Source organism: Manacus candei, unplaced genomic scaffold (assembly GCF_025592945.1).
Source record: "Manacus candei isolate 608988 ecotype Guabito, Panama unplaced genomic scaffold, ASM2559294v1 h1tg000027l, whole genome shotgun sequence".
NCBI lineage: Eukaryota > Metazoa > Chordata > Aves > Passeriformes > Pipridae > Manacus > Manacus candei.
This window is the reverse complement of record NW_026138075.1, coordinates 6,636,652-6,653,196: the sequence shown is the minus strand read 5'-3', so window position 1 is coordinate 6,653,196 and position 16,545 is coordinate 6,636,652. Positions and strand designations below refer to the sequence as shown.

At 36.9% G+C, this 16,545-nt stretch overlaps 1 protein-coding gene across 4 annotated transcripts in view; it reads left to right on the top strand.

The window, feature by feature from the left end:
• Positions 1–16,545, top strand: part of AP3S1 (adaptor related protein complex 3 subunit sigma 1) — a 70,821-nt gene that overhangs the window by 25,324 nt on the left and 28,952 nt on the right. For 2 of the 4 annotated variants that reach the window (XM_051789496.1, XM_051789494.1), the window contains exon 6: positions 5,428–5,570. In XM_051789496.1, coding sequence (XP_051645456.1) covers positions 5,428–5,556 — 129 coding nt within the window. In that variant the 3' untranslated portion in view covers positions 5,557–5,570. Of the gene's footprint in view, positions 1–5,427; positions 6,025–16,545 lie in introns of those variants that run through there. The other 2 variants (XM_051789493.1, XM_051789498.1) reach the window with 1 other exon arrangement.

Here is a 16,545-nt window from a genome sequence, read left to right as displayed (position 1 = left end):
ATTAACAAGGAACAGAAAAAGGAGGAAAATCTATGTTTGAAGTTCAGTTTATGGTCATTGTCATTTGTCATTTGTTGTTTGAAACACTGAGTTCAGCTCAACAGTTTGAATGTCAGTCACTGTTAATGGCAGTACTTCAAAATTAATTTCCACTCATTTTAAGTATATGTGTATTCAAACTGCAGGTATTTTAAATAGGTGGAATCTTAAGCAGATTAAGGTTATGTAATTTATGAATAGCTTTGCTCTTTACTTTTTATGTAATCTTTTTAGGATAAAGTACTGAAATACCTTTAAAATTCAACAAATATAATTCTGTAATTGGATTTAGTGGCACTGAGTTGTAAAAGCATTAGTTAAAAGTAGTTTTGGGTAGAATGCTACAGCATAATTTTGAAGTATGCTACAGCACATGAAGAAAATCAAGCACGTGATCTTTCTTTGCCTAATACATCAACACTTCTAACATATAGTCTGTATTTCATTGGTAACACTAGGGAGCTTGATTCCAAGATTTTGGTTTGGTTTCTTTTTTGTTTTTTTTCTTTGTGCAAAGCTAGTTTTCTTTTTCTATGTTTTGCTCACACATATTCTGGTTTTATTTTTGGGTCTGGCAATGAAAAACAAACAAAGAAATGATTAATCATTCCCATCCATTACTCCTTTTGTGATTCAAGTGCTTAAAATTTCTAAGAGTATGTCTTAAGTCTTCTTATCTGTTTGGCCTCATTTTGATATACTTGCAGACTTCATTTTGGTTTTTCTCTAATTATGTTCATTTATTTAACCTCATAAGCAGGGGACATGATCATTCCTTTATATTATGTATTACATCCTTTCATGATTTCATAACCCTGCTGCTTTGAAGTCATACTTGTTCTGAAAAGAAGCATTGCTCTGAAGCATCAGCAGCAGAGAGGTCCTGGCACCTCCAAAATATCTGGAAAAGGGTGGCTTGTTGTGCAAAGTGTTAGCCTTCATTATTTTGTTTTCCAGTAGGCTGTGTATTCTTATATATTAGTGATAGCTAGCTTTGTGTAGAGTTATTTGGGATGACAGTTTGAATATTTTTTTTAATTTGTATGTGCATATTAACAGTGTTTGTGATGTGCAATACTTTTCCCAAATGACCTGAATTTCTTTTTAAAGAGTAAAACGAGGTTGTTGGGTTCACTTTTATATGAAGTTATCTGTGGGACGTTATGAGAAAGGATGATGATAAGAACAAAGAAAATTGATTTCTATAGTGATTAACAATGAACTAAGTAAATTAATGACAGCTCATATTTCTCACTTGATAGCCCAGGACTAGTATAGTAAAAGTTCTGTTATTAAATATATCTGTTTCAGTCTATAAAATGGCATCATTTTTTTGTGTATATGTTATTGCTTTTTCACTTTAAAAGTGTATGAACATGTTTACAAGCGTTTTTTGCAGTAATGGAACTTGGCATTTTAACGGGCAGCATTTCGACATAAAAGCACAACCTTCACTAACAAATTAAATTGAGAGTACAAAGCAGCTGCAGCAAAAATGTGATGTATTGGCTTATTGTAATACCAGCTGTATGCAATTTGTTTTGTATTTCTGAAATTTCATTAATATGTGTTAAGAAGTTTCATTTTCACTTGCTTCAGTCATTTGCTCTCTGTGATATTCACTGCACGTTTAAAGCTTGCTACATGTTTTGGTTTTATTCAAGTGAAACAGATTTTTTTCTTTACACCTTACCAATTTACCTGGTGAATTATGTGTTAAGAAAGACAGTTGAAGCTTGTTGAGTTCAGTGTTAACAGTGAACTCTTTTAATCAGGTACCTCTAGAAAACTCTTAAAAGGCACAGAGGGCTGGAAGTACTTCTTGTAGTACACTTGTGTTTGTAAATACAGTTCACTTTGTGTACAAGAAATGATAAGTAAATGGAAGAACTGCATACTAGTGCACTGTTAGGCTAAAAAGGAATGCTAAGGAGTTCAGATAAAGTAGCATTTGAATTGTATTAGTTATCCATCTTGGGAGTTCAAGTACTTTTCAGTCTTTTTATCCATTAGACATTTTTTATGAACTGTTTGCTCTCTCTTAGAAATACTGTATTGTGTTTGACAGGGTTGTATTAATTGTGCTAAATAGCATTCTGCTGTGCATATTATATATACACTGTTCTACATACTCACTTAATACAGAGAAATACAAGAGAAGAGAATGTAATAGTTTGAAAATCTTTACTCCAGCATATGATAGTGAAAGACAATCTTACTGTCAAAGAAAGAGGTAATCTGACACTTGTAGCAGTTTTGGCAGGGATGTACACTGATCCTGTTCCAGAATGGTCCTCATGAAAAATGACTATTGGAAGTTGTGACTGTATAGGGGGGTGGAAGGGCAATGGTCATGTCAATTGTGGTATTTTAAATAATTCTCAATTGTGTCTCCATTGTATCCTATGCCATTGGGGCGGGAGGCAGGGACTGTAAGTCTGTATAAAGAGGATAGCTGCAGGTAGGTAAAAATGATGACCAGTTATACTAAAACTGTTATTTGTCTACTAAGAATAAATAACTTTCATTAAATTAGGGTAAGGAATCTCCATCCTAGTCACCCAGAAGGCATCTCTCTTTTGAGTTGCCAGCCATGCCTGTTTGTGTGGACCATGTCCATCACTTATGATATTTTTCCAATTTCCCATTGTTTCAGTTATAAATTGTATAATTCATTGCTTTTTATTAGTATTTTCATCTTCTCAATGGAAAACAGTTTACATTACCCCACTTTTGATTTTGCTTAAATAACTTTTCTCCAGTTACTGAATATAGAATTTAAAAGATTGAAAGCATTTATTGTTTTATCTAATAAAACTTCACTGGTAGTTACATCTTGATTTGAAGTTAGTATTTTCAAGTTCTCAAATATAAAAGGACAGTGTTGAGCAGCTTCATGCCTTCTGCACTGTTTTTTAATAAATAGTAAGAAATTGCAATATCTAATACTGCTCCTATAAGATATTGCAGATTCAGGGATGCAGGGTTTGGATACTTGTATTTCTTAATGCTACTACTGTTAGGTCTGGATTTTCCCCTTCATGAAGATACTGCAATTGAAAGAGTCTCTGAAGTGAACAACTTGATCGACTTGATGACGATAAGGGAAACCAAGGAAAAAGAGGCTTTGAAAATATTTTTTTGCACCTTTTTAGTTTAACTTAGTCTGGGCTTCTGAGAACTGCTAACTTGGATTCTGTCAGGGCCAAAGTGAGAGTATTTGATTACATTAGAGATGTAAGTTTCCTGAGCTTTCTCTGCTACACCCACATGCTTTTCGCAACTTTGGCGTGTCTGATAGAGGAGTGTTTGGCAGGGGAGATGTTGTTAATAGATGACTCATGGCTTTCTGGTCTCTGTTCCCGGTACTGGGAATCCTCCTGTGACTAAGATCTAGGGATCTGTGATGCTTTAGCCTTTCCACGTGATACAAAAGGTTTAGTTCAAAATAAGAAACTTTAATTGGTTTTGTTTTGACTACGGTTTATATTTTTGAAGGGAGAAAGAAGAACAGTAGGTAGGATTTTAAGTGGAAATCTTACGTCAACTTGACCTTACATTTATTTCTCAGAGCAGTAAAAGGGAGAAAATATTTTTTTGGACAGCCTTCAAAAAGTAGAGTTGTTATCTGAGAAGTGTATGGGATGTCTGTCTCCTTCTGAGCAGTAGTCTAGGTGGACACCATTGAAGTCAAGTGTACTCCTCAGTAATTTTATCATGTAATTCCAATGAATTTCAATGAAAAGCAAGGATCAGAAAAGGTTATACTTTGAGCAGTAGCCATCTACCAACACTGTTCAATAACCAAATATGACACAACCTTCTCTAAGTTTTTCTTCTTGTTTTGCTGTATTTCTTGTTCAGAATTATTTTATCTGCAAATGCACTGTTTTCTTTAGTTTCTGACAAACTTTTAATGAAAACCTTTCATTTATACAAGTTTAGTTTGGCTTTTTTTTAACAGTTTCTAGCATGTTGCTTTGTTTCTTGTGGATTGCTCCTTTTTACTGGACCTGCAAGATGCCACACTCTAAAACTGTAGTAGTTCTGTAAATCGTGTTGTGGTTTTTATTATTTTTGAATATTATTAATCGTACTTTTAAAATACCAAAATTAAAGTTAATTCTTTCTACATATTCACATAATTTGGAATATGCTGGTTTTTCTGCAAATAAGAGCTTGGTTTTTAAAATCTTCCACGGTTCTTTTTTCTTGCAAGAACAAAAATTATTTTTACACTTTTATGGCAAGCCTGAAGTAAAACCACACAGCTAATTATAAATGCACAGAGAATCTAAACTTGTAGGGGAAACATTTCCATACTTAAAATTAATATTATCTTTTTTTCACATCAAATACAGTAACACTATTTGGCCTTTTTCTAGTAGTCCTTAAAATAACAAGGTTTTGGAGAGGTGTTCTTCTGAAGCAATAAGGAAGGACAATTTTCTTTATGCCTTAAGGCCTCTGAGCTATGAATTGTTAGCATTTCATAAGATATGCTAGTATGTAAACCTGGCAGTGACTTTATCTGAAAGAGAACTGAGTGGAAGTCAATAATTCTATATTGTAAAACTTGTGTGTTTATACAGAAAGGCTCTAGCTTTGCATGAAGGGAGACTACATACAGTAGAGGGATTTAATAAGAAATAAGTACTATTTAATTTAATTTAATAGTGTCATTAACTGGCATAACCAGGCATAACCAGGTTGTTATGTAATGTTTAAGTGTGCCTGAGGGCTGCAGATGTTTTAGTGTATAACTAGATACTGTGGGACAGCAGATCATTCTAGTTGGTTTGTAGAAATTATCTGTCGGCACGCCTTTTATCACCCACAAATACAAGGTGTTTATCCTTTTCATCTTTGACTAAGCCAAATACCTTTTACATATGTATATGTGTGTGTGTGTGTGTGTGTTTGTGTGTGTATATATATATATATAGTCATTGATTCAGCTGACATTCAGCACCTTGTTACTTTGAGGTCACATATTCTGAACCTGTAACCAATGTTAGTCAACAGTGAAACGTTAACTTTTAGAATAGGTAAGAGGCAGACAGCACATTGGACATCCAACATCAAGATTGTCTGTTCTAGAATGTGCACATTACATTGTGCTTTGATAAGCCTCCTATTCCTCCCCTTCATACTTTTCCATCAAGTTGACATTACGTGTTTTACCATATAAAAAGGAATATGTGAACTGTTTTCTCTTTCTGGTTTATATTTCCAAGTAACCCATTTCATTCCAAACACAATTACCATCTGGTCTTTCTAACTGTGTTACCATGGAATTACTTGAAAAGTTAGTTGTCTACTTATATTATAGTGAATCTTCTTGTGACCAACCTTCCTGACTTGCATTTTTCCTCACTTTATATACAGGCTGGTTTAGCAGGAGCTCCAGCCCGGGCTGTTTCAGCTGTAAAGAATATGAATCTGCCAGAGATCCCAAGAAATATTAATATCGGTGACATCAGTATAAAAGTACCAAACCTGCCCACTTTTAAATAACATGACTATTCCAGGTAATACCAAGGAAGAAATGTAATAGAGATTTACCGCATAATTGTTTACTAATAAATGTGTCTAACTTTTACTATTTGGATAAAACTCAAGGTACTGCATAGATATAATCTGAAAAATCAGTGTGTGGAGTTGAATGTTGCTTTTGTCTTGTTTGTAAAATTAAAGGAAAGGGGTAGGTCTCATGTGATTTCTAAATTACATTCCTATGCCCTTTTAAGGCATATCACTGTGTCTCAGCTGCTGCAGTATTTTGGGGAAGTATTCAAGATGTTCTTTACTTTGTATAACCTATAATACTGAGGTTTTTTTGTATATTCACCAAGGTCTATAATTAGTGCATTCTTTAACTACTTCTGTTTGTCATGATTATTTAAGACTTAAGTGCAAATGTTGCATGAAAACGTTAAACTCATGTTTTGTTTAAATAAAATCATAACAAACTGGACTTCTAAATACCTATTTGTCTGAAGTCTACTGTTTGCAATAAAACACATATTTCCTTTTCATGGAGCCAACTGCCTATATATAAATACTGTTGTAGCAGGCATTAATGTTGTAGTTTATCTCTGAAGGGCTTACACAGGGGTATTGTGTTGAACATATTGGCTCTTTACATTTCTCACAAAAGCTGTTTGTTATTATTCTGAAGGAAGAAACTGCCTTTACTGAAGATCTAATTACTTCTGTTTACATATAGATGTTGATACTTACACAGTCTGATAGACTTTCCCTGATGGTCTTACTTTGTTTGGGGAAAAAGGGCCTCTGTGGTTGCTCTGTGTGTTGTGAGAAGCACAGAATGGGCTGAAGAGATTGGGCAGCTCAGATCTGTAAATGTGAGTCTGTCAAATAATGGGATAAGGAAAGGCACTTTGGAAAGATAAATGGGGATACTTTATTAAGGCTTCTGTGCCTGGTGATCTTTGTGATTCTCTACTTCACAAATTAGATTTATGAGATACATAGTATTGTCAAGACCTCAGAGAAATCTAAGTGCTATCACCTCTGTGTAAGTTACTCAGCTCTTAAACTCTTCTGTGATTTAAAAAACATCAAGGGGGATAGTGATTGTTTTTTATAATCATGCTCTTAAGCTCTGTGTGATGTACAAGTCTGTTTAAAATAATAATAAAAGTATCATTGGGATATTTAAGAATTCCTCTAAAGCCTTTTTTTTCCTCAAAAAAATTATTCCATTAATACTCTATATAAAAATACAGTAATATTGTATCAAGGACTACACATTTCAGGACTAGTCTGAGAAGTCTTGCATAACTTCAGAAATTTGGATTTGATGTAAACCAAGTGTTCTTTTCAGTTGAATGTTAAGACAAAGCCCATGAGATAAACTCTGAATCACATCACTATGAATCACATAGTAACTAACATTGGTGCCATTTGGGAGTATTTGACAGAGAAAAAGAAAGAAAAATTATTTTTTAATTAGATAATATGATACAATCCAAGGAATTTTAATGTTTTTCTTAAGGCAGGGGTGGTGGTGGGGGAACAACTTCTTATATATTCTTTGTATTGCATTTAGAATGCATCAAGTAACATATACTGTTTTTAAAATGTTTTTGAAAACAGAGTTGCTCTTTCCATACCTCTTGAAATGAATATTTATTCTTCTGTGTCAGCTTTCTTAGTTTGAAGCTTCAGACAATTCAGGTGGGGTATAATTAGTAAACTGCCTCTTTATCATTTCTGCTGAAGAAATTGAGAGAATTAAACACACAGCCTTTTTTTTTCACCTATGAGCTATTTACTATTCCCAAGTTAGACAGTTTACCTAGTACAAATCTGGAAGTTATAATTTCACCTGCTTTTGCCAACTTTTGTTTTTCTTGTTAATGCATGGACCATGTGACATTCAAAGTACAGATGTTGAAAATTTTCCTCATTGTTCCCTGTGCGAGGATTTAGTTAGTTCTACTGCCAAAGGATAAATAGGAAATTTTGAAACATTTGGTGCTCTGACCTACATAAAGTTCTTTGGGCTATTCGTGAAAGGACCTCACAATTTTGGAAAGTCTTCGAAGTCCTCAATTTTTTTGTCTCACTTTTTCCCTTGTGGTTCATTTTCAAATTTGTAAGCTTATGTAGTTAAGACATTTTACATTCCTTGTAGAGAAATATTTTCTGGTTTTATTTGAATCAAACATCCAAAGTCTTAAAGAAAATATGTCTGCATCTTGACATGAAGCATGTTTCAGGTTAATTTCTCACTTCTCATCTGTCAATGGCCAGGCTGTCATTCATTTTAGAGAACTGGGTCTTTGCTTTTAACAATTACATGACCACTTTAAACTCTTTTGTTTTAGTTTTGTGGGGTTTGTTACTGTTGTCTGTGCTACTTTTCTCCAACCTGACACATCTTCTGCCAGAAAAGATTCTTTTCTGGACAGCCCTTCCATCTACACAGAGCTTTTCAAGGAGCTTCTCTGTTTGTGACAAGCCAGCAAGTATTTAATTGTGAGGCTGTAGCTTACAGCTGTTGCTTCCTTACTAAGAAAATCCTTGCATGGGAAGAAATGCTTTATCAGATTTTTCACAGTAAAATAGCAGTCCTTTCAAAGTGAAATTCTCTCTCACCCTCAGAAGAGGTGCACCATACAGAAAGCCTCTTTTCCTTAGGTAAAAAGCACTTTTTCCCTAGGTAAACAGAGATGATATGACAATTTGGGCTTTGAGTGTATCTGAATCTGTGCCAGGGGAGTGTCTTCAGTCTGACAGGGGAGATATTGTCCTCTTACCATGTCATTTGACACTGCTGGGCCTTGAAATAAAGCCTAACAGAGGAAGATGAGATACTTGATTGATAAAAATTATGAAAGTGGTATCCTTTCTCTTTATCTTTTAGGGCTTGTCTTGTGTTATATTCAAATATTTATAGGCTTGCCACAATGCTGATCTGCTTTTGTTCTTCACCTTCGCGAGAATGATGTGCCTTTTGAATTCTTTCTCCTGTTTCATCAGTTTCCTCTTATCTACTGCTTAGTTTTTAAAATGGAAATATGCTGTGGGCTCTAAATAATTAAACTCTTGATTATAAATTTAGATGTTTTTAGTGCTTTTATAAAAGAAAAAAAACATGCTTAGCATATATGTATTTGTGTGTGTATATACATATGTGATATGTATGTAGATATATATAACATCAGTCATTTGCACTGGATGTTGTTTAAAAGGAGAAAAGGTCATCTTGGGTCATATTTCAGCTGCAGAAGACAAGCAACTAATTTGCAATACTCTACCTCCATAGAGCCTGCCTTTTAAATGGTGGTTATCAGGGTACCAGCATGTGCAAATGAATCACTGAAAGCCATTTTTTCCTAACTCTAGGCATCTCTTAGAACTGAAAGATGGATTTTTCTAAACAAATAGAAACAGCAGAAAGGATAACATTTCAGTAGGGTGAGTAGGCATTCTCATCTGCCTCCATAGACTTGAAACAGAACAGCTAGTTTTCCTACTGGGGCAGGGGCAGTAAGTACTGCTGAAAAAATCTTTTGACTCTTTTTTTGTTAAAAGGTAAGTGTTTCATGTTGGCAGGGAATGCTGTCTGTGGTATCAGCAGCACAGACAGTACAGGTGCTGCGTCTCCTCTCCTCCCTGGATAGTGAACCTCTGTTCTGAATATATTTTGGGAAAAGGGAATATTTTACATTGCAACTGTATACAAAATTCTCCCTCTTAAACAGATGTTGCTGCTGTGATTCATTCTGCTTGACAGGAATTGGTGCTGCTTTCCTGTGAGTACACATTTGACCTTTTCTTTCTAGTAGCACATTCCAATAAATGCTAAAATTAGTCCTGAGTTTTACTTAGACCTCTAATAGCTGAATGGGAACTTGGCTAGTAGGGCGTACTGAAGGAAGTGGAAATTAAAATGTCAATTACCATCAAATAATTGTCTGTTTGTAGCTATTAAACAGAGCCTAAGTCTTGCAGAAAATATACTTCTCAACTTTTGCAGAGAGTATTCGTAGTTTTTTACTAGGAGGAAGAAAAGCAGCCAAGTACTGCCAAAACTTGACTAAAGGCGAACAAGTAATTTCACAGAAAATAATCCTTTGCTATTTGCAGTTATGATTATCATAACAAATAATAAATCTCTCTTCCTTTCTCCATTAAGGGAAATGATCTGTCCCTGCAGGTTTTGGTGTTCAGCGATTACCTCAAAATACTATGGTAATGGTTTTGCTTCCAACCCGTGGGTGAAAACACAAAGGTAGTCTCACTGCAATGTCAATTTAGCAGCCAGATTTCTTGTCTGTAGAGGTTTTGGCCTTGTGACACAATAGGAGTGTGGTCTGACTTGGGAGGAACTGGAGGTTGAGACAACCTTTCTTTTTATGCCTGTGACTGGAGTCTGGGGACATTTGAGTTGATCTGGCATTGATCCCATGAGGCAGATTGACAGGCACACTTGTGAACATATTCCACTGGTTTCCTGCCCAGTTTGGATCTTCTGAAACTGAGCAGCACATCAGGCCTTTGGTGTCCTGTTCTGAGCTGGCTCTGCTGTCCAGCCAGCCAGGACTGCAGAAAGAGTGGAGCAAATTCCTCTCCAGATTCTTCCTGAACAGGGCTATAAGCATTTTACCAGAGCGGGATATAAAAACAGGCCAGTAATGATGATTGTGATGAGCTGCTTGATGGACAAGTCTGTGGTCTCACTGTTTTCTGTTAGATTTCACAGACCAATCCACAGGCCCTCTTCTCTGAGCATTTTCAGCACTTGGCCAGCAGAGTTGCTGTGGGATGCAAGTTGAATTTCACAGCTTCAGATGATTGCAGGGTTAACTGCATAACCCGGGTGTTTGGTAGTGTATCTGCATGATCAGTAGTCTGTGTGTGCACCTAAAAAACTTCTGCCATTGGTGTAGCCATGGTACGTGACACCTGCATCTCCACTAAAGTCTCATCCAAACAAGTTTGACCAAGCCATCTGCAAAAGAGAGAAGCAAAACTTGAAATAGCCTTTATTATTGTAAAGGCATTTGCTTTGCTGATATGTGTCAGAATAGCAAACGTGGTGATTAGGGACGTGGACTTCACATGATGGTGAGACCAAAGACATTTATTAATTATTTCAGTAAGCTTTTTATACCTTTTACACAGTTGGCTGTAATTGTTCATTCAGGCCATGTGTTCTTGCTGCTAGCTACAATATTATAACATTTTTACCTATTAGCAACATTAGTTCCTTTCATTCTTTGTTCGAGTTCCTCTTTCTACCCTACGGAACTGCTTCTCCTTACTTTTCTCATGGCTTCCTTCCCGCCAGAGTGACAATGTCCATTTCTTGCTGTTTTCCCATATTAGAAATCCCCTCAAGCAAAGGCCATCCCATTCCCAAGTTAGGTGCTGTTTCAATTCATGTCCGAAATTGTTTGGATCACCCTAGGACAAAACTCATAATTCCTTTTATTCCTGAGACACTCTGACATCTTGTGTCATTGCCTGCCTGCATCTCTGTACAAAGTCTGTTGCAACAGCGAGGGCTGTCTGTGTGTCTGTCTTTTGTGTGTTTTCAGGGTGGGTATCATCACAGATACCTCCAGCAAAGTCCAGCAGGGCACATCCTGGCTGCTGTCCCTCTTCAAAGGATTGAGCACTCATTCAGGATGTGCTTGCCCTTGCAACATATAGATTCAAACTGAAAGACAGTAGGTTTAGATTACATATTCGGAAAAAATTCTGTGCTGTGAGGGTGGTGAGGCACTGAAACAAGTTTCCCAGAGAAGTTGTGGATGCCCCATCCCTGGAAGTGTTTAAGGCCAGCTTGGATGGAGCTCTGAGCAATCTGGTTTAGTGAAAGGTGTCCCTGCCCATGGCAGATCATCTTTATGGCCCCTTCCAACCCCAACCATTCTATGATTCTGTGAATATGTTGCTGTATACAACTATGTATATACAGGCATCTGCATCCTGGCTCAGATTTCCCTTGCTCCTTTAAAATCAAGGACAGGTGACTGTTGGTTACAGACAAGGCCTTATGTGGACCTGTATGCTGGAGTCATAGTGCAGGCAAAGGAAGGAGAAAGAAAGTTAGTGCAAGAGCCTCTTGCCAATGGATAACTTGAGTTTGTAGTATAGGACTGAAAATCTGAGGAAGCCTCTTGAGGTGTTACAATTGTCCTAGGTCATGTGAGGCTACACAAAAGGCCTGAATTGCAGCTCTTCGGCAAGAGGTGTTATTACTGAGATGATCTTCAGGAAAAAAATCAGCAGGTAAGAACAGAGAGAGCATTTTACAATTTAGAGTCACGCAGGAAATGAGAAGCAAGATAAGAAATAGTACTTGTCCTTTCCCTCCTGGCATCAGTGCAATGGACTCCAAAAAGCTTCCAAGTATTACCCCATTAAATGAGCCTCCTTGGCTCAGGAAATTTCAGTTCTGTGGTATCTGTTACAGCTTGTTTAAGTAGTTTAATGCCACTACTCTTTTCAGTTTGTTAGGTTGCAGTTTACTAGAATACTCATATCCAAGCTCTGTGGGTTAGCACAGTATGAATTAACACATGGCCTGGCTGTGTCCCCTCCCAGTCCCTTGGGCACTCCCAACCTGCTGGAAGTGGGGTGGTGTCAGAAAAGTGGGGTGTTAGAAAAGACCTTGCTTGGGGCTGTGGCAGCACTGCTCAGCAATAGCTGAAACAAGGGTATGTGTTTTTGTTTGCTAAAACATGGCATCATATGTGCTACCATGAAGAAAATCAAGTCTATCCCAACCAAACCCCAGAAAATAGTAAGAGAGTTAGTAGGATGAGAGAAGACAAGGTAGTAGGATAGTAACTCAATAGGATTTTGCATTATGCAGGAAGTCATTATTTTAAATTCATTCCTAACTATGCATAGTGAAAGGCTTCCTGCTAAATCTCACTTAGGTTTTCCATGAGAGAAATATTGTGGAGAGGGCTTGGGCAAAAGAAATTGGTAGTTTGCAGAGCAGCTTAAAAAGGATGCCACCCAAGAGAAGAGCTATGAGGAAAACAAAGTATAAGGAAGGTTGTAAAAGAAGAAGCTAAACAGGTAGTTTTACAATCTGAGGATAAAAATGTGACAGAATTGAGAAATAATTTATTGAGTTAACTGATACTTACATGAAAACAGACAAGCCATTGCAAAAACAGATCTTTTTTGGGGTAAAGTCAAAGGCAGTGAGTTTTAAACTGCTAAAATATGTGTGTTTTTTCTGACAGTGCTGGTTAGTCTAATTTTACTTTTCTGACAAACATTTATCTAAAGGCAACATGGGTCATGAGGAATCACTAACAAAGAAAGACAAAAAGCAAATGGATTTGAATATGAGAAAAGAGAAGACTTGCTGTTTCTTAGTAAGTGCTATGTAGTATATATATACATAGCAGTGTTTGTGAACATAAGAAAGTATTTACACCATGTTTGTGCACTTTCTTATGCAAAACAGTAATAAGGCTGCTGGTGGAGTGAATATTCAAGGTGTGTGATGGTAATAGATGAGTTCCCTAGTCTCCCCTTTCTCCTAGCCCCATTCTAGCAGTACTACCTATTAAGTAAATGGCAGGCTAAAAGGAGCAGAGGGTTGGATTCCTTCAGCATGTATGTTAATTTCAGTGCCAGGAATCTGGAATTCCAAAGCGATACTTCCTTTTCAGAAAATTTCTCTCCTGCTCACCAAAAGAATGTATAATATTCCACAGTCATTTAGTTTGCTTGGCATCCATTTTTTTTCAATTTTTTAGATATTATTTAGATTTCTAAGAATATAAGCAACACAAAGCCTTTTGATAGAAAGCAAAAATGAAAATAACCAGTTGTTTCATACTTCAGAGGTGTATTTAGCAATTCATCTGTTATATCTTCTTCTCTGAGCTTGACTGCAGTGGTGTATAACATCCACTCACTGTTTGATGTGCACTGTGGCAGTCATACCTGTTCTTAGGAGGACACGCTTCCATAATTCCAGATGTCTCTCCTTGTTCTTTCCACTCATCATTTCTTCCTCACCACTTTTTATCAACAAAATTCCAAATAGCAGTTCAGATATGTTGGGAAGATTGCACCATTCAAAAGGGCTGTAATTGCTAATGGAGATGACAAGAATTATAAGTGAATTTTCAAAGTGGAGGCACTTCACTCACTTCCTCCCAGGCTAGTCCTGTGGATTGTATCTTCATTAACTGGAGATAGGTGGAACATTAGCACCTGAATTGTTTAGAAGAGCTAAAGAAACTGCAGTGTCCAATGAGCCCTTCAACATTCATGTGTGTGAGAGTCCTGCAAGGGCTGAGGATGTGCTGCTGTGGCTTCTGGCTGCAGACCCACCCCACAGTGGATGGCAAAAGCAGGGCTGTGTCTAGACAGCAGCAGGGAGGCTGAATGCAGGATGTTTCAAGTTACAGAGAACAGTAAAGAAAAGGGAGACAGTCCATCACCAGAAGACATGCTAGTGGCTTTTCACTTATTTAGTGACATTTAATGGCCAAACAAAGATCTGTTTAGCACATAGAGTTTCAGCATGGGCCCAGTGCAAATGCAGTATAATATGATTTTGTTTTGTCCCCAAGTTAATTATTACACCATATATTTCCTTTGCCTTAACAAAATTGTTCTCTTTTTCCCTTCTTAGTTTCAGTATATATAAAAAAAATCTATTCCCTCATTCAGGGTTTTTGTAGAGATAGGATTACTATCAGCAGCAGCAGCATTATGATCAGTATTATTGTTATTATAGATTTAGCAGATGAGGGTTGGGGGGAGGCAGTTCAAGTGAAGCATTGGTTTATAGGTGGTCCAATAGACAGCTAGGGTCCACAACTTCACGTGTGGGAAGACCCTCTGAGTCACTGGCTCACAGCACACAGGGGGAGCTGTAGCTCCCATCCAGCTTTAGCTGGAGAGGCAACTGTAACTCCAGGATTTCTACATGAGAACCATTGAGCTTCCTTGCCTGGGAATCAGACAAGAGTTTATTTTTGACACAATCCATTAGTTTAATGGATTCAAATGAAAGAAATAGTAAACTTCAGGATTGGAGTAGAAACTGAAAAGGGGAGTTTCTTGACAAGGACAGGAAGGGAAGAAAAAAACCAGATGACTCACAAATGTAGGATGGGAAGGTAGAAATAAAAATGCTGCTGCTGTAAGACTTTGTGGCATGAGGTGAAGTTTGTTAGAGGACTGCCAGATGAGAAATTCAGGAAGGGCTGTGACTTTGCTGCAGAGTCATTTGACTGGATGAACAATATGGATCCTGTCAAGCCCCTCGGGAAAATTATGGGAGAAATTTTCAGACCGCTCTGAAATGTCTTCTCCAGGTGGATAGACTTTTCCACCATAAATGAAATCTTAATACCAAACACACATTTATTCTGTTTTGTGAACACAGTAATTGCCACAGAATAAAATCAATTTTATTCATGTTAGGGAATTTGCATGAGTTATGCTAGCGTATTTGCCAAAGTATACATGTCCAAATGGGAGCTATTTGGACTCCAAAGCTTCTTAGCCTTGGAGTGAATATGTAAAAATTGTGTTGTTTTTATTTATGCATTATTTTAGTATAAACTTACAGTTAAATGGTATTGCATGTGCCTTTCTGGTTATGGAACTTCTTGGGTGGAGGGACTAGCAGAGAGAGGAATGTGAATCAAAGAAGGGCTCTAGGGGTTATTGCTGATGCGTATGGAGGAAAATGGGTTCGGATGTATACTGGAAATTCATTAACTTGTGGCATTTCTCAGTTGTCTCTAAGTGTGCAGGAATGGATTTAAGAGGGAGATTAGTTAGATCGATAGATAGATAGAAGTACAGTAATTACTTTTTCTACTACTTCTCTAAACTCTTTTTATAACTGTGAAAAAGTACTTTGTCCAAGATGAATAAATTATAGCCTTACATGGCAGTTTCATCAAGGCACCTCTGCAGTGTAAACATAGAGTACCATTGCATGGTGACTGAGGAATAATCCCAACTATCATAATTAATTTATCATCATTTCTCTACATCTTAAAGCAACAACCCCTCCTCATGCGTGTAAAAAAAAAAAAAAAGCACCCCCACAAAACTTCTAATTTAAGTAACCTCTCTTCTCTTTCCTGTATTTTTTACTGAACAGAATCTTACAAAAGTAAGGCACTCAGAAAGTTAGAGTTCTCGCTGTCTAAAGTGCATTTCTAGTCTGAAAATTCATTTACCCCTAATGAAGAAGTAATAGCATGCAAAAAATCCACCCATAAGAGGTAGCAAAGACCATTATACTTAAATCCCTCGGGTTTATGTTTTGAAGTTTTGGTTTTATTTAAATATGTTCTCTTGTCTGTCCTTTTCGTTATGACAATAGCCTTGAGAAATTTTTAAATATTTTTGAGTTTAAGGTGATCTGAGCAGGTGGGATGTTTTCAGATCTACTTATTTAGTAGTATACTTGTGAAGCTCTGCCACAGTCAAGCAGTCATACCCCTTGGCACATCCAGCAAGGACTGTGTTACTTCCTTGGGAAGTGCTTTGCAGTGACAGTGTAAATGTCCTCATGTAAGAGGCATTCAGGATTGTGACCTGAACTATCCCAGCTGTGCTGATCAGCGAATGCTGCTCTGTGATCAGCTGTGCTCGGGGAAAGGAAGAACGACAAGCAACTGTTTTTTGAAGAGGTTGTAGAACTTCAGGCGCACAAAACTATTTTATTAACCTGAACTCTATTGTGACTCACTGATGTAATTAGAAACACACTGTGTTTATTTGTATCCCTACAACTAATCAGCTTAAATTGCTCCTCCTTTAGGAATATTAAGGTCCATCTCATGTTTCAGTGGATTACAATCAGAGGCTAGTATTTTCATGCTCGACATCATTGTTTACTTAGAAATGTCACAATGACCTACCACATAGTAATTCCCAAATGTAACCACTTGTAAATCAATACAGAACAGTTTGTTTATCTGGAGAGAGCAGTGTCGATTCAACAGATTATGAATTTTGCAAAAT